This window comes from Perca flavescens, chromosome 14, assembly GCF_004354835.1.
Source record: "Perca flavescens isolate YP-PL-M2 chromosome 14, PFLA_1.0, whole genome shotgun sequence".
Taxonomy (NCBI): Eukaryota; Metazoa; Chordata; class Actinopteri; order Perciformes; family Percidae; genus Perca; species Perca flavescens.
The window spans coordinates 23,285,040-23,307,690 of NC_041344.1; the positions used below are offsets into that span (position 1 = coordinate 23,285,040).

At 40.4% G+C, this 22,651-nt stretch overlaps 1 protein-coding gene across 1 annotated transcript in view; it reads right to left on the reverse strand.

Moving 5' to 3' along the window:
* Positions 1-22,651, reverse strand: part of csmd2 (CUB and Sushi multiple domains 2) — a 282,360-nt gene that overhangs the window by 59,794 nt on the left and 199,915 nt on the right. Inside the window, exons 27-35 of the mRNA XM_028597331.1 lie at positions 18,750-18,952; positions 18,344-18,535; positions 16,404-16,542; positions 15,571-15,758; positions 11,989-12,183; positions 11,104-11,220; positions 9,175-9,288; positions 2,360-2,455; positions 1,528-1,731 (exon numbers count right to left, since the gene is read on the reverse strand). Coding sequence (XP_028453132.1) covers positions 1,528-1,731; positions 2,360-2,455; positions 9,175-9,288; positions 11,104-11,220; positions 11,989-12,183; positions 15,571-15,758; positions 16,404-16,542; positions 18,344-18,535; positions 18,750-18,952 — 1,448 coding nt within the window. The remainder of the gene's footprint in view (positions 1-1,527; positions 1,732-2,359; positions 2,456-9,174; positions 9,289-11,103; positions 11,221-11,988; positions 12,184-15,570; positions 15,759-16,403; positions 16,543-18,343; positions 18,536-18,749; positions 18,953-22,651) is intronic.

The following is a 22,651-nucleotide window of genomic DNA, read 5'->3' on the forward strand; positions in this document are numbered from 1 at the left end:
CTTTTAAGTTCTTCACTTGGTAAATTTTCAACTTGTTTTAAGAAAAATCTGATTTTAGGACTCACTAAACCACAACTAGAGTCTTGTCCACACACACACACACACACACACACACACACACACACACACACACACACACACACACAGTCTTCAAACACTCTTCCCAGTTTGTTGTGCACATTTACACATCTGGTGACAACAAAGGAGCATCTGCTACAGCTGTATGTAATGTGTGTGTGAGTGTGCCTGTGTATATACATGCGACTATCTCAATATGAATGCTTGAGTATGTCTGTGTGTATTTGTGACCCTCAGTGGTGCCTGCCACCTGTGTGCTGCATGGCTGCATCTCGCTGCATTGCTACAGGCAATGGCTGGCAGCCCACATCTGTGTTGTAGTAACAAGAGTTTGACACTCAAGTAGGACTGAACGATTTTTAAAAATAATCTAACTGTGATTTTTTTGGCGATTTAATATGCGATTATTTTTTAAGCTCTTTGTCTTCTGTATTATTCAACAAAGACCAGCAATAAATCATTGTATAGTATGAACAACACAAGATTAGATAAAACTATTGTCGATTAAACAAACTATGTCTGTGGCCGGTGCTGCCTCCGGCCAGACTGTATATTAACGGACAGCGCAGGTGTGACGTCACCCATTGGTTTGTGGAGATCTGCTATTCGTCGTTGAGTTACGGGCGCAGCCGTCCTGGTTGCGGATGTGACGAGAGGGGGGAGCCCTTACACTCTGCGTTACGTTACACACTTTCACTGGCAATTACATCATAGCCACGCCCTAAAACACCCCCTGCTTTATCGCTGATTTAAAAATCAACAAGACCATAATTCAAAAAATGAACATCATTCTGTGTTGCAGAAGACTTAAAACTAGAGATTGAGACCATAAACTCATTATGAAAATGTTTACTGAGGTAATAAATCAAGTGACAAGTGGGTCACTTTCTCATAGACTCCGCATTTGCAGCACTTCGCCGAACCGGATGCATTGTCCGTTAATGTTAACAGTCTATGCTCCAGCCCCTCATGAAGTTGCGTGCATGACAGCGTCAACGTTGCACTCAGAGACAGAGAGGCTATCGTAACTTTAGTTGTAGCATGCTGCTGCTGGTCTTGTCGTGGGATTAACTGTACTAATAAAACCGTTGAAACAACGCAGCCACGCTGCTGTGAAACCACCCCGAACGTCATTTATCAGAGTCTGGTTGTTACCCCTCCCCGTGGCAGTCTCCTCCACTCCATATCTTTATAACGGAGCTAGCTAACTGGAGCTAACCGCTAATCAGAGCTAATCGTTGCTAACCGAGCCTTCAGTTCTGCGTGCCTGTTAGAGGTGTTGAAATTAATCAAATCGATGCATCGAAAGAAAGAGAGTGAAGAAGTGAAGTAAATACAAATGAAGAAAAAAGCCAAGACGGAAAGCAAGACAAACAAACAAAAAAACACATCCAGGCTCACTGGCAAGTGTTTGTGTCTGTGTGTTGTATTTGAGTATTCATGCCCTACCTATACAGCTGGGTATGGAGCTGTTCCATTGTGCCAGGGCATTGGGAACTGTCAAACATTCAATGGCACTCGGTCCCTCCAGCATATAACCTGGACTGCACTCAAAGCGGATCACAGCGCCAACAGAAAAGTTGTTACCCATACGGCGGCCATTCCGGGGCTCAGGGACCGAGCTGCACTGGGTGGCACTGGTCCGTGGCACAGCTTTGGAGAAACAGAGTGAAAAACAGGGTGATTAGAGGTGTTGATTTATCTGTCATTATCTGTGACATTTCCAAGAAAATACAAGGCTGGTTCACTTTGTTACAAAAGTTACTATGGGTGTCATATCAGAATGATCACGCTGTGTCCCAAATAGATCATACAAAAAATAACATTCAGCGTCTCTTTGCCTTGTGGCTCCTTCAGCTTACTTAGAATAAAATACAAAAACTGAATTATTAATTTATCAAACTTTTTCCAGAGATACCATTGCCTTTGGGTTTCTGCAGCATATTTCATTTCTGGTACAGTGTATTGTTAAAGGAAAATAACAATTCAAGAGAAAAGTCCCTCTTAGGGGAATAGAAGAACAGCGGAGTTTAAGCACAACCTCTTCAACAGACTGCTATACTTCTATAGTGTTAATGCTCCAGAGCACACACTTCTGCTGACACACACAAGCACATCACAGCTGAAATAGTGGCTGAAGGTGAATCCTTTCGAAATCACTCAACACATCGTCTATTATGGAGGGGAATTGGGCTGCTAGAACATAGGGGATCCAAAAGAAACCAGACGCTAAGATTTGTTTGTGTGTATTTGTGCGTGTGCCTGTGTGTTTCACACTCACCCTGGTAGACCATGTGGAATCCTTTCAAGCTGGACTGGCCTTTGGAGGTGAAGCGGATCAGGATTTGGTTAGAGGTTGCTAATGGCAATGACTCGCCTGTGATGGGGAAAAGTGAAAGACACGGTGTGTAATGTTATATTTTTGTGGGTACAAACCACTGTTTCTAGCTCCCTAATTGCCATCTTATCACCTACGTAGTTAAATAACTAATCTTTCCCATCTGGTAAAATACAATTTAGGTGTGAATGTTAGTGACTATTTTAGGGACTTAATCTGTGTGTCCAGCATGAAACTTCAAAAATGTGGTAGGAAATCTGCTTATGATTGTGTCAAGAGATCATACTGTAGGTTTCTTAATATGAATATATTTAGAAGCTATTTTCATGTACGAGTATTTTTGTGTACAATTGCAGGGAAGTGCGAAGAAACATAGGTGATGTTAGGCTTTCACAAAAGGTCCTACTGTGATGAATAAATAACATGTTTAGAAGGCTTTAGAAGGCATATTGAGTGTATCACAATATGCAAATGCATGGTGATAATTATCCTAATATTTTCTGTCATACAGGATTAAGCTTATCTGCTATGCTTATTGGATAGAAAACAATTTCACACGACAGCTAAGCCTCTGACCACAGTCTGCCTATGTCAAGTCATGTTGTGGGAGCTTAGAAGCTACTTTTGATTAGCATATGAGCCTTGAACAACATGTTAGCTCACTGTCATGTTCTTGTTTTACTATTGTGACTCTTTGTTCACATCCCCAATTAACAAATCATTAATATATATGTAGCTTGTTAAAATGGTGCAGCAAGACTCCTAAGTGCTGTAGAGACACCACCTCCCCTGACTTTACTTTAATGGTTGCGTGTGAAATTCAGGAATCAAGACCAAGGATGATCAAGCTTTTGTCATTGTAGCAGGTTTTGGAACAGCAAATTTGGTCAGCTGGGTTTTGTTTTAAATGGCATATGAAAACCTATTTGTGCCTACCTATTTTGTTTATCTGAAATGTTATTCGCTTGTGAGGTTTGCTCTACAAGATGCCTTATCTGTAAACTAACATTGCATTATGGACAATTTACTGAGAAACTTAGGCGTGCAATACAGCTATATGTTTACTATGAAATTATTCCTGAAAGAGCATTTATCTGTGACTTAATTTCTCGGTCTCTCTCTGTCCATAAATCAAATCATAATATTCATTACTGAAATTACTGATATGATCACCTGCTGTCCTCATCAGCTCAAAGTGTAATTAAACTCAAGGAAAACCCCCAGGATGTATCTTCCATGGAGGAAAACTGTTGACTGACGCAGAACATGATACATAGTGTGAGCATCTCTGCCCCTGTCTTTCTCTGTGTGTTGCTGACTGGCTCTCTGCAGTGGATCTCATTACTCTGTGTCTGCTTGCTGTGACACTGTAGTGGGAGGCAGATGTGCTTAACCCCAGAGGCAACATCTGTGTGTCTGTGTGTCAGCGAGTCTATCCTGCGCTGTATGTTTAGCTCACGTTTTAATGTGTGTGAATATTGTTGCGCCTCTATGTGCAATGTCCAGACATAGCTCCAATGGCACAGTTTCTTACTGCGTCATCATCATGCTTGTCTAAGTTCCAATGTGGGATCCCCAAGGCATGCTGGGTAGTTTATTACAAGACACCCTTGCCGCGTGCTGTAATGGTGACGGTGTTTCATAATTTACTGTGCGGGGCAGGTATTCATCCAGATAGATCAAACATATGTCAGCATGTAACATATTAACTCTCTGGCCACTTTCCAGTTCCAAACCACTTTGCCCTTAAAATGATCCTCTACACTGACATATTAAAGACCGACAAGGACAGATATGACTTTGGCTGGAAGTCAATAGTCAAAATTCAGTGGCAGTTGTTGGTGTGCACTGGTTTTGGATACAGCAGTCATGGGGAGATTAACGGTCCAGCCGTTAAACCACAACTCAAACAGGTTTAAAGTTAGAAACAGCCCTGATGGGGATTGCATGAAATTAATTTTACATTTTAAGAATAAATGTTTTGCATTCATACAACAACATGCTTGCAGTCTAACAAAAGTAGGTAAAGTGGTCAAAGTTAAATGTAGTTTAATTGACTAATTAGTCACACTTCAAATGATGGCCAAGAAAGTGACAATTATCTCTTTATTTTTAATCAATTAAAACATTTGCATTTAGATAAATCTCATTGATTACTTGAATCAGTCCTTTTGTCTTTTCTGGCTACATGCTGTCTCCTTTTCTTTTCTAATTACCACCTTTTATTATTCTTGTTAAACTCTCCCTTTCCTCTCATTTTATTCTGTCTGTCACCACTCTCCAAAAAATTCACAATCATTCCCTTTTATTTTCAAAACCTCACCAGACTTGACAGCAATGAAAACATGATATATATGTATACACACACACACACACACACACACACACACACACACACACACACACACACACACACACACACACACACACACACACACAGTATATACATATATATATATATACAGTTTAATGTAAATGCTTTTCAAAATCACAGCAAACTGCCTTATGTGATATGCAGAGGTGGAAAAAGTACTAAAATATTGTACTCAAGTAAAAGTACCAATACTTTGATGAAATATACCTATCTGAAAAGTTACTAAAGTAAAAGTAATAAGTAGTTCATTTAAAATATACTTTAAGTAAAAGTGACTTAGTTACATTAAAAAAACTGTAAAACGGGGACAAGGGGGATCTCTCCCATGTAGTGAAAATAGGACAAGGGGTCATAAAGCCCAAACTATTTTGTTTTTAATTAAAGAAAAATCTATAGAAATGTATAAACATCTAAACAAATGTATACACATGTAATAACATAACACATGTCACCCATGACATGTAAGACCCTTAGAAAGGTATAATGTGCAATTTTAGTTCAGACCATCCCATAAAACGTTTTTAAAGGTCCAATATGTAATATTTGTACTGTAATAAATCCAAAAATGACACCAATGCCTCATCAGATATTAAGGAAACATGTTAAACTGAAATACTATCTTTTCTGACAACAATGCTAATGTCAGTATTTTTTCTTTTTGAAATTTACATTCCGTGACGGAATTTATGTTTATGTTTTGATCTGTGTGTTGTTATCAACGGCCCAGTTTGACAGGCAGGCCGGGTTGCCAGATATACCTGTAAAAACGTAAACCCAGCGCGCTACAGCTGTAACAGTAGTACAGCCATGAAAGCAGCAAACAAAAGAACAGGATCAACGGAGATAGCTAGATTCTACATGACATAAAAAAAAGAAAACAGCATGTTTCTAACAGTTGCGTGACCAGAGACGTAACAACCCCCTGGTAAATATTGGAGATGTATTTGAAAGATGGAGACAGCTTAGATCCCAAAAGGACGCAGAGTTGGTTTATTTTCTCCTGAACAGGTAAGCATTAGCTTCATGCTAATTTATCACAGCTACTAGGGATGGGCATTTTTTCTCATTTCAACATTTGTGTACTCACATTGAATTATATAGCTAGAGTACCCGAGTTGGTTACTCGCAAAAACAATTGAGACACAGCCAGTAAAGTGATCCCGACTGGTCCTGGCTAACGCCGCCATGAGTAATGTCTGGCTATGTGAGACTAGCATCTAACGTTAGCTACTCCGCTGTGCTGTGGAGTAATGTCTGGCTATGTGAGAAAAGCGTCTAGCAACATTGTTGTGAATGCTGCGGTCTCAGCCTGGCAACCCCCGTGAACTTCGAGTCTGGGCAGGAGGGGGCGGGGGAGACGACTCTCCAGTATTTTGAATTGGTAGTGCAGTAACTATTTTAACCGCTAGCTGCCAGTATTACATACAATATTAAATATTGCACCTTTAAACAATCAATTGAAAGTGAAAGTACCATACAGTGTTAGTTCTGAGGCCATCCCTTTCTTCACAAACATAAACAAGTTATAATGCAAATCAAGGCCAAATCACGTGTTTTGACTCCATACATGGGTTAGACCCATAGACTGTTAATGATGATTATTAATATTAACAGTCTATGGTTAGACCCTAATGTTCACAGCCCAGAGTATAGCAGCTAGCTTCTACACACCTAAGTAGCCTGTATGAGCTAATTAGATGTAGTATGTGAATTCATTTAGCCAGTCTCCTACATACGTTGTCCTATAGAAGGGGTGGGCGAATCATTTTCCCAAGGGGCCACATGAGAATCAGGGACTGTTGTGGAGGGCCGGACCAATATTAATTTTATGTCAGGCGGCATGTTCTCAAACATCTTTTTTTCCTCTGGGCACATTAGCGCAGCAGAGTCTACCAAACACTCTTTAATAAACTCCCCTTCAGAAAATAGCTTACTGTTTTTGTGGGATATCACAAGCTGGTCCTGACTACTGCATCCCTGGATGCCTTGTTGCTTTTGCAGCGTAACTAGCAAAGCTTCAGATGTCGGTGCCCGCTCTGCATCAGTCATTTTAGAGGGATAACAGCTGATTTACGTCCATGCTAACATCTCCCGCTCAGTTCGCCGCTCGCCAACACATCCATGGGTACGACCGGTCCGACACATTGCAGTTCTTCTTCTACATCTTACTAATTGCAACTTGCAACCAGAGAAGAAGAAGATGGATACGTTCGCACAAAAAAAGAATGCTGGTGCATTACAGTCTATGGTCTGGGGCAGTCATTCTGGGCGTGATTATTTTTCTTCCTTCCTTTTTTTTTTTTTTTTTACTCAGTAATGGATGGGATTTGTAATGTAGCGAAATACAATACTTCACTAAAAACATAATCAAGTACATTTTAAAATACCGATTTTAAAAACTACTTGAAAAATACAAAATACACAACAAAACTACTCAATACAGTAACATGAGTAAATGTATTTTGTTACTTTCCACCTCTGGTGATATGTTACAATGCTTGACAAATAATACCCTGCTAAATACTTACCTGGCTATATATTTACTGCACATAAAGACAGCTTGTACTGTATATTTAGACTGTATGGGGGAATTTCTTGCTTTATACATTTGCAGATGTGTATGCTGGTCAATTTTGTGAGCTTCAGTGTATCTGTATGGTGGACGCTGGGACACACTTCTGGATTATGCCTAATTCATGCAAATTATGCCCGCATGCACTACTTCTTCAGCGGCACTGTCTGTGTGGGCTAAAGGTTTCTCTTCCCTTGCCAAAGTGTGTCAGCTCTGCTCTGCCATGCCTGGTTAGAGAGCTCTGTGAACATGTCGCCAGAAGTCCTCAGTTAATATAGCGGCCTGTTTATAGAGCTGTAAACTGGATTTTCTGAGGCTGCCTTGGACACAAACCAAAGTAATCATTTTGCTATTGTCTACTAACAGGTCTAGGGCAGGTTAAGATGGAGAGCTGCCTTAAACTCGCACACCTTTCTACTCTGCCCCTCTTGAAAGGTTGCACCTCCCCTATTCAAGCTATTTCTTTGGTAGCCCAGTAATACAGTGTAGCATTAATCACACGCGTCTGCGATGTTATAACACTGTTGCAACAGAAATTGTTCGTTCTCCTTTACCGTCTTACTTTTAACCTTAGAACAGTTATCCTTTTTGCTTTTCTCCATTCTCTTACATAACTGCTTTATTCAATTATCCCATCTTTGAGCATGTGTGCTGTACTTCTGTTGGACATATATTTAAAAATTATTAAAAAAGAGAGATATTATTCCCTCACTTCAGTTAGGGACAAGTTTAGATTTATAAGGTCTTCAGATGTCAAGTCTTAATGCTATAAATGCAGTTGTTTTTCTTGATAAAAGGACTGAGGAAATCCCTATATACCCTTATCTTTAACCTGGCACACAAGCTAGATTGAACTAAATTGCTTTGGGCATTTTTCCTATGTTTATTTTAGCTGCAAGGGTGCGAAGTGTGCCAAATTGACAGGGCTCCTCTCACATGCCCATTTTCCCACCTAAGAACAATGTGATGTTAGATTGAGCAAGACATCTTTCTTAAGACTTCAGCAGTGGTGATTGATATGTGGTCAGATACAGAGTGTGTGTGTGTGTGTGTGTGTGTGTGTGTGTAAATTATAGTGTGGTCTAGACCTACTCTATCTGTAAAGTATCTTGAGATAACTCTTGTTATGATTTGATACTATAAATAAAATTGAATTGAATTGAATTGAATTGTGTGTGTGTGTGTGTGTGTGTGTGTGTGTGTGTGTGTGTGTGTGTGTGTGTGTGTGTGTGCGTGCATGCATGCTTGCATGCGTGTGTCTGTGTGAGCAAGCACACTTGTTTGCCTACATAACTGCATTTGCATATGTCCTGAGAGTTAACGTGTGTTTGTGTAATACCAATTCAGGTGTATGTGCATGCAAGTCTTCTTGAGCCTGTCTGCTGATATGTTATCCCTGTGACTCTTTAAGTTGTTGTTGTCACTGTTGAATTGTTTTACAGCTCACTGGAGCCCACCTGCAGCCACAGCAGCTCTGCCTGTGTCAGCCATTTGTCTCGGTTTAACTGGATCCTTATGAAAGGGATGAGGCTAAAACAACATTTTATTTAGTCCAGTGTCATGTCAAAAAATAATGGCCAGGAGATCAAATAGTCAAATCACACTTGTAGATTTGTTACATGCTGGTGCTGAATATGAAAAAAAGCTGTACAAGCTTCTGTGAGTCTTGCCAAGCTGCAGTTCAATGTAAATGGCTTCTATTTTTTTTCACCTCCCTTACACTTAATACCTGCTGAAATATCCCCCGTAGCTACCCAAAAATGTGAATGTATGCAGGTATCTGAATGTGTGTGTGTGTGTTTGTTTAAGTACCTGTGTGTGTTCCAGAAAGGGAGCTGAGAACACGGGAGTGCTGTGTCGGCCCATCATTAACCTCCACAATGTCGTTCAGAGCTGTCTGGAAGAAGGCGAATTGACTGAAGACCACTAGAAAATGAATATCAGAGAAAATTGATATTAGTTCAAATGAGTGACTACATCACAGTTGCACTGACAACTCGAAAATCCATTTGAAATAACACAGATAATAGTATCCTCATTCAAATTAAAGCAATTTCAATCCAAATGTCTTCTCTAAAGCTAGGTGGATAATACTGTCAGTTATGACAGCACACCCAAAAAATGATATTACGCAAGTAGATCAGCAATCCTGTCTGGGCTTGATGGCTTGTCAGTAGATGAAAGGCTTTGGCAATGACAGCCAATCTGTTGTACAATGTGCAGCTAAAGCTTTACGATGGTGCTTTCATCCTTTTAACCCACCCTTTCTACCGCTATTGTTTTACCATGTTCAGCCCTTTAACATCTAATCTGTCTAGTTTGCTTGTATATTGCAGGTTAAAGAGAAGGATGAAGAGGATGATGGAGAGATGGCTGAGGGGACAGAGGACTAGTGCTCTCCATTAGGTCTATCAGGACCACATCTTCTTCATAGTTACTCGTCAACATGACTCAGCGTCTGTTTTCTCCAACTCAGCTTCAGTGGTTTCTTTCATTCGTACATCCTCTTTTATCTCTATCTATGATAAGAGAAGCCACTGGTTTAAGTGACACCCATCCAGCCCTCTGCATTGAGGAAAATAGCCTATCATTAGAGCTGGTGCATCTGCCTAATGAGAAGCAGCAAGAATGGAGGCGGGAGCAACTGTGGCTCTGCACGACAAAGTGGGTTGCCTTGGGCCTTGCTGTCATTTTCCAGGAAAATGCAAATGTGGACTTTAATTATTTCGATTTCCTCCCTCGCTTTCACTCTATTGAGTGAAATATGTTGCCGACAGGGTCCAAAAAGAATGGGTGCCCAGTCATTTTGGAGCAGCGCCATACCTCTGAATGGGCGTCATAACCTCGACATTCAAAAGACCGGGGTGAAGTACCCGAAACACATGCCGCGGCTGCGGTTTGGTGTAATTTAACAATGATAGGACTTGAGCTTCCCCTAAGAGAGGCACGATGCTGATAACTCATTAGAGATCCAGAAAGAAGAGAAAATGAAGCAGGAGATAAGAGAGAAAGTCAAGCAGGGAGACATCATGGGCAAGTAAGTAAAACATGTTTGCTTCTGTATTTGCATGTTTGAGCTGTCTCTTACTGCATTACACTGTTTTGCTTTCTGAATAATTTGCTGCTCCTACAGTATCAGATTACATATTGAAAGCAAGCTGTGACCTTTAAGATGGAAATGCCAAAAAGTAGTGAAACTGCAGGAACTCTGGATCTTCCAGACACCAATTATTTTTTGGTGTGTGTCTCAGACAGACATATTGTATGCCTGGTGTGTAAGATAGTGACTAAATTGAAAATATGTGTATGGCAATGAGACACGATTTATATGGAAACTATAAATTATTGTGTGATTCTACTGTGTGAGGAAAATATGGAAAAACAGCATTCAGTAAAGCTCTGACTAAAGCATTTTAATTGCAAGTTAAAAAGACAATGTGTGTGGGAGCTTTTACAAGTTTTCCACACACTTGTTGTCTCCTACACATCTGTCACTAAGAATATTCAAGTGTGGGAAAAAAAAAAAAAAAAACTTACTTTAGTTTCCACAGTGAAAGAATACAGTATGTGCAATTTAGTGAGGCACTTTAGCATAGTTTGATCCTGATAAGGGCATTTTGTGCATTATAGAATAATTGCATCTTAATTAAACACACATAAGACACACGCAAAAATGCACAACTAAAAATCTGCTAGGAAAAATGAACAAATACAGTAATACAGTGCTCTTTCTTGGCTTACCGTAATCCTTTGGCACCACCACAGAGTACAGACAGGTTTGCGCACTGCTGTAGTTGCCAGGGTAACCAGGAGACAAGACCACTCCCTCCAAACCTGAGTACTGTCCACCACATGGAGCTAGAGAGAGACACAGAGATGAGACATGAGGAGACAGGGCAGACAGAGAAGGCAGGTCTAAAGCCAATAGTCAAAGATTTCATTTCTCCCTACCTCCTGCTTTCCCATCCCCTCTGTTCCATTACTCCTAAATTACTTTTTTTGTCTGATTGGGTTTTGGGTGGAAGATGTCCCTGGTGTTTGCCAGAGTGAAATTGCAATGTTTTCCAAGTGTCCGTCTGGGTTAGCCTGGGTGAGATGAGACCGGAATCCTCTCTCCTGCTTGAAAGCCCCTAAAAATGCTCTGTGTGTGCTTGCATCTCTGTGCAAGTGCTGATCCATGTATGTGAATGTGTGTTTTCTTTGTGTGAAAATGTGTGTGGTGTGTGCATGCATTCCACCAGACATATAACTGAGGCTTCATACGGCGAGAGCCAGATTTGGTGATGTCAGGGATCTTTTACCAGCTTTTCAGGGGAACATGCGCAGTGTGTGTTAGTTGTGTCGTGGGAATGTCAGAGAACAGCCAGGATGACGCAGGTTTTGCTGTGTGTTTGAAAAGAATAAGAAAAAATAAGAAGCCCTCTTCAAACTGCAAATTAAATTAAAGCTACACCCTCTCATATATTTACATTTGCAAAAACCCACACAGCTCTACACATATACCTGTAGGACATAGCTTGGTGCAAAAAAAACACATAATCATACATGCATGTTTACATGTGATAAATCTATAAGCGCTGATGTGGTTTGTGTTCCTAACAACCGTCTCCAGATGTCAGTGTTTACCTATGCAGATGGGTTTGGGTTTGTTCCAGCTCGGCTTGCCGTCTCCCCCGATGATGCAAGTGAGGGTTGCGTCTCCCTCTAGTGTGTAGCCACTGTCGCAGTGGTAGGTGACAGTGTAGCCCAGCTTGAGGTCGGCGCCCACCCGAGTCCCATTGCGCACCACGCCCGGCTCGAAGCAAGACTCCCTGGGGTTCTCTGTGGAGAGAGGTAACACGGTGGGAAATCAGCGACAGAAGGGAATGTGTGTTGGTATTCAATAAAAAGATTTTTGCATCAAGCTGCAGCGGGGATAGTGGAATAGAAATTGTTTTCTGCCTAAGCTTCCTGACATTCTCAGATTTCTTACTTCCTTCCTTTGTCGCTTACTTCCACCCTGTGCTTCCCTCTTTCAGTAAATATATCTCACTGACTGCCACTTTTCTCTCTAGCCCTTGACGATGCCCCTTCATCTGTGGCTGCTGGAGGTATGTATTGTATGGCTGGGGAGACAGACAGGCAGCTGATTGAGAGTGGCATTGCTCTGGCTCAAGGTCTGCTGACTGCACACAACCGCCTCTCACACAACGCTTCACTGTGCAGTCAACTAGAGAAGACAATGCACATACACAAGCTTTCTCTTGTGAACACACACACACACACACACACACACACACACACACACACACACACACACACACACACACACACACACACACACACAGTATCTAACCACATATCAATCACCACTCCTGAGGTCATAAGAAAGATGTCTACCTCAATCTAACATCACATTGTTCTTAGGTGGGAAAATGTGCATGTGAGAGGAGGCCTGTCAATTTGGCACACTTCGCACCCTTGCAGCTAAAATAAACATAGGAAAAATGCCCAAAGCAATTTAGTTCAATCTTAAACACAGTTCATTCTAGTCTCACAGCGAACTTCAATATTTGATGACTCAACACGCACATACAAAAGGGAAAGTGAGTCAAACGTTTTCTTTTATCAGGAAAACTTCAACTTACAATTCAGTGCCTCACAAAGAGTTTGCAAAATCCTCGGTTATCAATCAGCTGAAAGCAAACTTTAAATGGGAAACACTTTAACAATGTTCATATTTGTAAAGGTCTATTTGCATGCCAACAAAAAAGGGTACTTTTAACTTCTTTCTCATGCCACTGGTATTTGCAAAAGCTATTTCATTACCTGTATCAGAATTGATGATGCTAACTTCCCTGGAACTGCTTATCTGTGTTTATTTTCTGTCTAACTTTACTGAGGAGGACCAACATGTTGGAGATGATTTTTAAATTAGGTTTGTTTTTGTGTTCCACCATCTGCCATTTAGACAGGGGTTTAATTTGTATTATGAACAACAACCTCCTCCTGTTGTGGACCATCAAGCAAATTCCCTTTGTGCTACAAAACAAGCACATGTAATGCAAAATCAATCCTCTGTGTACAGTTATTATAACAAGGTCTATGTCTAACTAAAGTTCTAATGATTTATTGATGATAAAAATGCACATATAACATGGATAAATGCCTAGTTTCTGAAATGAAAGCTGGAGACCTGCTGACCAGACAGGAGGCTGCCCTTCATGGCTGAACAGAGTGCTGGTGCCAGTCATGTGGTCTGTTGGTCTGTCTCCTAGGGCACCTGTTCTAGACAGGTTGAGCCCTTTCGTGGGCTGATGTAGATCTGACCCCTCCCTTGCCACCTCCTCCATTAAATCAGCACACCTGGCAAGAGACAGCGGAGGCGTGATGGATGTAGCAGGCATTAGGTGTGGGCTGGCCCTGGACAGAAGCTAGCGGTTGGTCACCGCAATGAAGATGGCCGATTTAACAAGCCTTTGCCCCGAGACATTTGTGTGAGAGAAAATGGGCGATTGGCATCATCTGTTTAAAAAAATACTCAATGGAGTTTACTGTAAGTGATGTTACGTGAAGTGAAAATGAGCCTAGGAGTTAGTAAAGGTATTGGATCAGACAGATGTGAGTATGAGAGTGCTTGTATGTGTATTTGTCCATGTCTGTGTCTATGTGTTTTATTCAAATGTGGCTCAGGCATATTTCCCTGGTGAGCCTAATCAGACATGGCCAGAGGCACGGAAACAGAAAGACATAACGACTGCTTGGTAAAGAAGCTGACAGCACCTCAGGCAGATTTTGTAATACAATTTTCAGTGGCGGGGCTGACCAAATACTAGCTGGGCCAACTCGTCAACTTGCTGCTTTCTCACCAACCAGATCCAAACGCGCAGCCAAACATGCTTTTGTGCCATGTTGTTTGTCTAAAACTGAGGAGGTAATTTATGTATTATTTGGTTATGGTTCATTAGTGTGGAGAATTGGAAGTGGGGAGAGGGAGTTTTTCTGCGCCACACACTGGGTCCATCTGCTCTACCAGATTGGCCATACAATATTGCACACTCCATCACACACTGCAGAAAATATTGCTGGGAGTGAGTTAAGGGGTAGGCTCTGTAACACTGTCCTAACAAAATACTGGGTGTCACTCCAGTTATGTACAGTTTGCAGATGAATCACAGAGCTGCATCGCATAAACAGGAAGCGTTCAGTTCCGTTCAGTTGAATTGCTTGTATAGCTCAAATCCCACCTCAACACCAGCCAAGAAACAGAGAGCTCAGGGTCGATCTGGAATTGGTTAAACGTCTGATACCTTAAACAGCTGTAATTGAGGCTGGGAGATTTAAGAAGATTTAACACTGTTCTCTCAAGCAAAGCCCTAACGAAGATGCCCTGTGTCTAATTTAGAGCTTGTTCAGCGTCTGTATATTTGTTAAGTAAAGGCTATAACAGTCAGGCACTGAGGCGTTACCCTGTGAGGCTGAAACACAAATGCAGAACACACAGATGTGTTGTATTATCCTTAAACCAACTGGCTGTCTGTCAAGGATGTCTCTGATCATTCTGCACCATGTGTGCAGTACAGAGTACCTTGTGTGGGAAAATAAATCTGGGTCTCCCAAACAACATGCTGCGGTCAGCTAAACATAGACATGAGACAACAAAGCGCTGTTTGCTCTAATTTATGAGGAGGCTTTTGTGCAGCTGCAAAGCACTGATCAAATAGAGCTTAAGCACACATGCTGTCGGCTTTTCATTTTCATAATTCATTGTGTTACGCGGCTACTAGAGGAGGTACAGATCAATAATGATGCCCAAGCAGACTATAGCTCAAATGGGAAGGTGGTGATCAGGATGCTGCAGAAAACCCCATTCTTTCTCTGAAGCAATTTTCACACCACTAATCTCGCTTTGGACTAGACACAAGGGAAAGTTAAAAAGAAACAATCTGCAAGGTCGATAAACAGCAGAGGGTAAATCCATTCTCACTCTGCGAGAGGAAGAATTTAAAAACATGAATTGTTTAGGGGGATACAGCATCACATGCTATTTAAAAAATTGTAATTGTTCCGAATTTTAAGACGCTGGAGATGAAAAACTGATGATGAAAAAGTCTTGCACATGCAGACACAGGCACATCAAATCTAAGTTTCCACTAGCTAGATAGTTTTGTCCAAATAGCCAAATGCTGCAGTTTTTCAAGTCATTCCTCTAACCAAAAAGGTGCCTACCTGTGTACTGCAGCACAAATCCATTGCTGCTGAGGGAAGCATCGCTGCGGAAAGCCAAGAAAAGTGTGTTGGAGCTGCTCTCAATGCGATCTGGAACATCGGTGCCATAAAAACTACCCAGCAAGGGGCTGAGGGAGTCCGGCCCATCGTAGATATGTAAGAAGTCATAACTGGGCTCCAAGCTGAACCTGGTTACAGAAGTGTATATAAAATGTAAATAAACATTTGCAGCTCACATGAGATATAAGGTAACACACTTCACTGGCATCATTTTAAAATGTCATTAAAATGTATAATTTTATTAGACAGATTTATAGGATTAAAGATTTATAAACATAGAGACAGAGTGCATTTAAGTGCCGCCCCCACCGGAGGGGAAAAGAACTCTCCGGTCTCCACTGACTTGCATTGCATGAAGGTGCCTCCTCGTCAATTTCGTCTGCTAGCTGCGTCAGACATAACGTTAGCTTAGTGTCAGGATTCCACAGTCTTCCCATTCTCCCTGCTGATTTCTCACATCTGTATTTACTTCTGGGTTATTTACCCTGTTGGTAGTGAATATCACCACACAGCAGCTTTTAGGCATTTTTCAGTTGTTTGCTAGCAGACAAAATTGACAAGGAGGCACCTTCACGCTATACAAGTGAAAGGAGAGCGGAGAGTTGATTTCCCCTCCGGTGGGCGTGGCTTTCAAAGTATGACACGTACGCTCTGTATCCATACATGGAGACACACAGTGTTGTATAAAATAGGTTAGAAATGGATAGAAATATTCAATTTCAAACACACATACAATTGCATGCAGTTGCAATTAATGTGCTACTGAAGCTTACTGGTTGAATCTAAGAGCGATGACATAGTCTGGTGTGACAGAAACTGTCCAGTCACACTCCCTTCCATGGGGGTAAGGTTCAGGATAGTCTGGAGACAGAATCAGCCCACTAGGACCTGTCAGGTTGCCGCCACATGGAGCTATAAAAAGGAAGAAGTTGATTAGTAAATGCAACAGTAAACACCACTAAAACACACATTTTTCCCAATTGTATATTCATCCAAAAACCTATTATCAAACAAATATCTTAAGATGATAATCATGTAATTCTCAATTTACTTTTTTTTTAAAAGAATGCCTTATTGCATTATTCTGCGCATTGTTATTACTGTTATTTTGTTAAAACTATTATGCAGCAAACTCTTGAAATGAGCTGATTGTCAATCAACTGATAGAATCAGAATCAGAAAGGGCTTTATTGCCAAGTACGTCTTTTACACATACAAGGAATTTGTCTTGGTGTTGTGTTGGTGCATGTCACATTCTCTAGATGTAAGAAGGATAAGAAGAATATAAACAATATAACTATACATATATACACACAGAATGTATTAATAAAGACATAAAATAAGTAAAAAGGAGCGGTACAGTAGAGTAGGTACAACTGCTAATACAAAAACACATTACACAAAACAAATAGGCTGCATAGCTACATACGGTTTCCAAAGTTTTAGGAAAAACATACTTTTAAAGTAGCAGAATTTTATTCATGGTCTCTTCAAAAGAAGTCATATTGACAGATGCTTCATTGAGACGTAGCTAATGCCCATTGACACCGTTTACCATAATTGAACCTGTAACTGTCAGAGAACTGTTCTGCCCAACCCCTCACCCAAACAATTATCAAACTAATTAAGCTAAGCACTAATTAAACAAGGCAGCTAATTACAAGGTCTTAATTACCATTGTTTATTCACATTGTTTTGGAGAGAACCTAGTGTGATCATATATTTAAAAAAAGATTGTAAAAGAGTAGAGGTCTGACTGAGAGGTCTGCGTTGCTATTGAGAGACAGGATAATCAGATCTCTCGGTCTGCTGCAGTCACTTCGGGAAATGTCTAGGGAACACGGCAATCGGGTTTGCCACTTAAGATTCACTTAAGGAGTCTGTTAAGTAATCATGTTAAATCTGTTGTCTACCTGTTTCAGACCAGCAAGAGAGGTGATACAGTATACTGCATTAGGCAGGTTGTAGGGTGTGGTATACTTTATATACTTTTATTTTATTACTGTTCTCTTATGTCTTTACTAGTTATATCATTTAAAATCTCATATCCGCATAAAGTTTACACACAGAATTTTTAGGAATATACTACATTTCCTTAAACAATGGGTGTATACTAGAGTGTAGATCGGGCCGCATTTTTCTGTCCGAGCCGGCCCGAGTCCGACAGGCATTAAGCATTTCTCATACTAATGACACATGTACGTTTTGTTTGTATGGAAAGCCCGCTTTTATTAAGCAACTGTAGGAAGGCATTCGGAAATGTAAACAGATGAGCGCATCAGCTCACACGGGGCAACACGTGCACGTTAACACAGGCGCGCATTGTCACAGCTACATAAACAAATATCCGCACACAGGAAGACGGATGTTAGGGTAACATTTTAAATTAATTTTAATCACAAAAACCTTTGCATCAAGTTAAACAGGCCCATTGGCTACCTACATAATAACCTGTTTAAAATTTAAAATGTTCAATGCCTTATCGCGCTGATGTGACCGAGCCTGACCCAAACCTGAACATCATTTCTAAATATCTGTCTGAACCATCCATCCTCTAATGTATACATGTACTGTATATACAAAAAACTGCATGTACTATATGTTCTTATTACCCAGCAGTAGCAATAGATATGTGACAACATTCAGGCTAGTTCTGATCATTATTCATGTCGCATCATTAGCCATAACTGATGACTGCATGGTGTGGTAATACCTGTGCATGTAGGAGGGTCTGGCTGCCAGAAGAAGCGACCATTGATCTCTGTGCAGGTGATCCTGTTGGCCCCCTGCAGAATGTAGCCAGGATCACACTGGAACACCACATGGTCCCCAGGCTCCCTGCTGTCACCGCCGCGGGTCCCATTAGTAGGCATGCCCGGGTCGTTGCAGGAGGTAGCAGTGGAGACTGAAGGAGCAAGAGGAGACTCAATCAGACATTAAGATGATCCTTAGTTACAAGATGAAAAGGGAGTATTATTGTCATAGTTCAGAGTTAAACTTGTAAGTGGGGATTTTTTTCTATCTCTACACCCCTTTACAACCTAGTCATTTAACCCAGGTCCATGTAACATTTCATTCACCTCCCTCCCTCCCTCCCTCTCATCGTCCTTCCTTCTCACCAGAGAACTGCAGAGCGAAGCCCTGCTTGCTAGTGAAGAAGTCTGTGGTGAACTGCAGGCTAACAGTGTTGAAGGTGCTGTGTGCGTCCTGAGGCAGCACTGAGCCACTCAGCTCCCTCAGCAGGACCCCTCCATCCTGGGGCCCATCCCAGATCCGAAGCACGTCGTGGACCTCCTCCGTATGGTAAACCAGGAAATGTAGACTGTTAAAGACAAAGACAAGATACTTTAGAGGAAATAACAGTTGACAGAAGACACTCCCTCTGATACAGTATATTTAGGCTTTAACGCCCATGCATCCCCCTTACAATTTAGCTTGACAAAAAGCTCTTTATTTTTCTTTTTTACATAAAAATTAAATAAAATGTTACTAGGATCTGACTATTGCCACCTGCTATTTGCATTTAACTTTATTCAAACACACCTTAGGTCCTATTAATGTAAGTTATTGCAGCAGAAGTCCATATCTTGCAGCTTTCCCATTAACAACTTTAGTCAATAGAAAAATCTAGGCTCCAATAGTTCTGTCATTTGTAAAAGAAAAAATCTTTTGCATTCTTCATCTTTCCAAAATATTACTATCCAGTAATATTTTGTTTTTATTATATGGAGACTAAAATTAAATATGATAAAAATATAATATATATATATATATATATATATATATATATATATAATATATATTTTATATTTCTAAAATACTAAAAAGGATGAGTCAGAGAACTGAGGAGGAGGAAACAAATAGATTTAATTAAATTACTACTTATTTAGGAATCAATGCACACAAGATATTAATGTGATTAAGGCAGACAATAAGAATAGAGGGAACACAAAAACATGGTTAAAGGCAAGTAAAAGTAGGAAAACAAAACACATTTTAAAGTGAATCATAGATGCCAGATCCAGAGCATTCAATGGATGTTCTACAATGTCAGTCAAGCCGATACATCTGCCACTTATATAATAGTTTCAGTCTAGACATCAGAAAGATGATGCTGTCAAAATATCTACCCCTCACTTTGGTGCAGACAGCTGTCAGCCAGCTGGTGGTCCACTGGATGTGAAATGCACTGTGATTGTGTACGTGTGTGTTTGTGTATGTGTGTAAGTGCGCCACCCTCAATGCGGTGGATTTATAATGATATATTGCTTATCTTGAGTGTAAGCATGTGTAAGTATGTGTGTTGGACAGGCTCAGCAGGACTAAAAGCTTAGAAAATGGTATTTCAGAACAAATGAGAGACTAGTGGTAATGTTGACATGGGTCACTCAATATAAAGGGCTTATTTAGAGACAAACAGTATTCTCAGCAGCTTTATCCTGCGGCAAAGTCTCAACTACTTACAAGAAATGATACAAATGTTTGTCAGCTCATAATTAATTCATTTGTGCCTTGGATTTAGTTATTCTCTGAAACACATTGCTGTCTTGAATGCCTTCAAAATAAGAGAAAATAGTGCAATGTACTCAAAGGCAAACAATGGTGTTGAACTGAAATCGAGTCACCTGATTCGCACACGGAGCTTTTATCAAAACACCGTTTTTTGTTTTTGTTTTCCAAATTTATGACAGCAAAAGAAAACATTGTTTCTTATGTTGCTTCAAATGCTTTACTTGGATGATGTGTAACATCTTGCACGCATGTCACAGAGATATTGAGATACTTCAATGCATTGGGTCAATATCAGCTGAGTGGGGAACACCACTCACATGCTGGTACTGCAGTTAAAACGGTGACAAACAACACAAAATGATACAACAAAGTCATCACAACCTTATGGAAATGTATGATATTTTTGTTCTGTGACTTCAAAATTAATTTAAATGATTCAAAGAGTTCATAAAACACTACTATGAAAATGATTTAATTATGAAAATCCGATCTAAACCATTTCGCCCCAAAGCAAATTGCTGACTCTCCCTCATGTTTCAATAATGTCAGTTTTAATATAAAGCAAACAACAGTTATTGTAATATAATGCTCATGCAGCACTAGCAAGTTTTTTTTAAAAGAGTCTGTAGAGCTTTGTTTATTCTTTTACTTTGCCCACAAGCTTAAGCTGAGCTTATTATAAATCTGTCCAGTAATCATTTTCTCAAAATATCATTTTTTTTGTGTTCAATGTTAATCTCTGTCTCAGCCATGCAGAGGAAATCATGGTACTTTTGTGCTTTTAGTATCCTCATCCCTTTACACACATACACTCACACCCTTGAGCTTCAGATGATGCAGAAGAGAAATAGCAACCTACTGACTGGTTTAGCAACAAGTTCCCACCGTTTCTGCATAATTGGTGTCAGACTCCGATTCCCATACTGTCTGATGTGTGGGCAGCAGCCAGAGGCTACTCAACAATGTGCCGTGTGTGTGGATACTGTACATAACCTACTTGACAAGTCCTGTTGCAATGCCTGTGAAATAAGTGCACATAAAACAAACAGATGCAGACAGGCGCACAAGTACATATTCACGCAAATGTACACTGAGGCGTATGCTGCATTACACGCCTGTACATAGGCATCCACGCCTGGTAAAAAGATGCATTGAGAGAGACAGGCATACATACAGTCCACACATTAACATATGTCTGTAAAGCAGCGCACAACATGTTTTCAACTTTCATCATCAAAGAACTGGCATAAATACTAATCCTCTCTTTGCACCAATTCCTCTGCCTACAGTTCTCTTGTGAATATTCACTGAAACGTAGATAATATCCTGTGATATACAGTAATCATTCAAAGCTCAATGCAATAATAACATTGTAAAAGAACAAACTGCAACACATATAATACAATATGAGCTGATAGAGGAGATAGAAGAGAGATGGGAGAGATGGGTGTCAACAACTCAGTGGTTTGAATCTAAAAATGTAGGTGTGAAAGTGATCCTTCTTTAGCAACTGTTGCTGAGAAGGAACCTGAAAAGATGGTGTTAACGAGTAACATGAGAAAATCAACAAAAACATGGAATTTATCTATAGTTGGCCAGACCCCCAGTATGTATTTGTGTGTAAATGTGATGGTGGATATTGCTAGAAAGAAACAATGAGTTTGAGCAATCTCAGTTCACTAGATAAAATAGTAGAGACAAATAAAGTAATTAAATATTGCAATAATAAAGTTAAGCTTGGGTAAAAGAAATGGTAAAAAAAAAAAGACGTTTGATATTCTGCAGTGCTAATTCCCCAAATGTATGCACAATCTTTCAAATAACTCTAATACCAGTCCAGGTGGACTATAGCATTATATTATAAACATAATTCAATTCCTGTGACAGTCTCCCACTACCATCCAGGCTAGCCCCTCCACTTCCTGCAACCAAAGGCCTCCATCACTGTCATATAAGCACCACAGGCAGTTAGATGCTTGTTATGCAAAGGCTGTTATGGTCTTAGGTCTTAGATCCTTTAACCTACAGTATGCTCCGGCTCCCCATACCCTAGACAGGAGGTGCTGAGGTGTTTCACAGGATTTGTCAACATGAGTTAAAAAAAAACATGTTTGCTTATATATGTACAGGTGTGTGCCCTATTATTAATATGCATATGTACAGTGTGTGTGTGTGCACATGTATGTGTTACGAGACAGCATTGAGGATGTGAGAGAGACGTTTCTGGGGATTTGCATGAGCAAAGTCGGAATCAAGCACTAGTCATGTGTTGAATCCATGCTCATGAGATGACGGGTCTCTTGTTCTAATGCAACCTTCAGGACTGTCAGACACCGAATGGCATCATGTTCTACTTCCAGATTTATGTGTTAAAAGGAAGATGGAAAGGTGGGGGGAAAGGAAGATGTATGTAGAGGGAAAGCAGAAGGTGAGCGAGGGAACAAAAACAAGACCAACGTTAATCAATGCTAGGTTGCTGGAAGAAGAGGATGACGGCAGGAGGATAAGA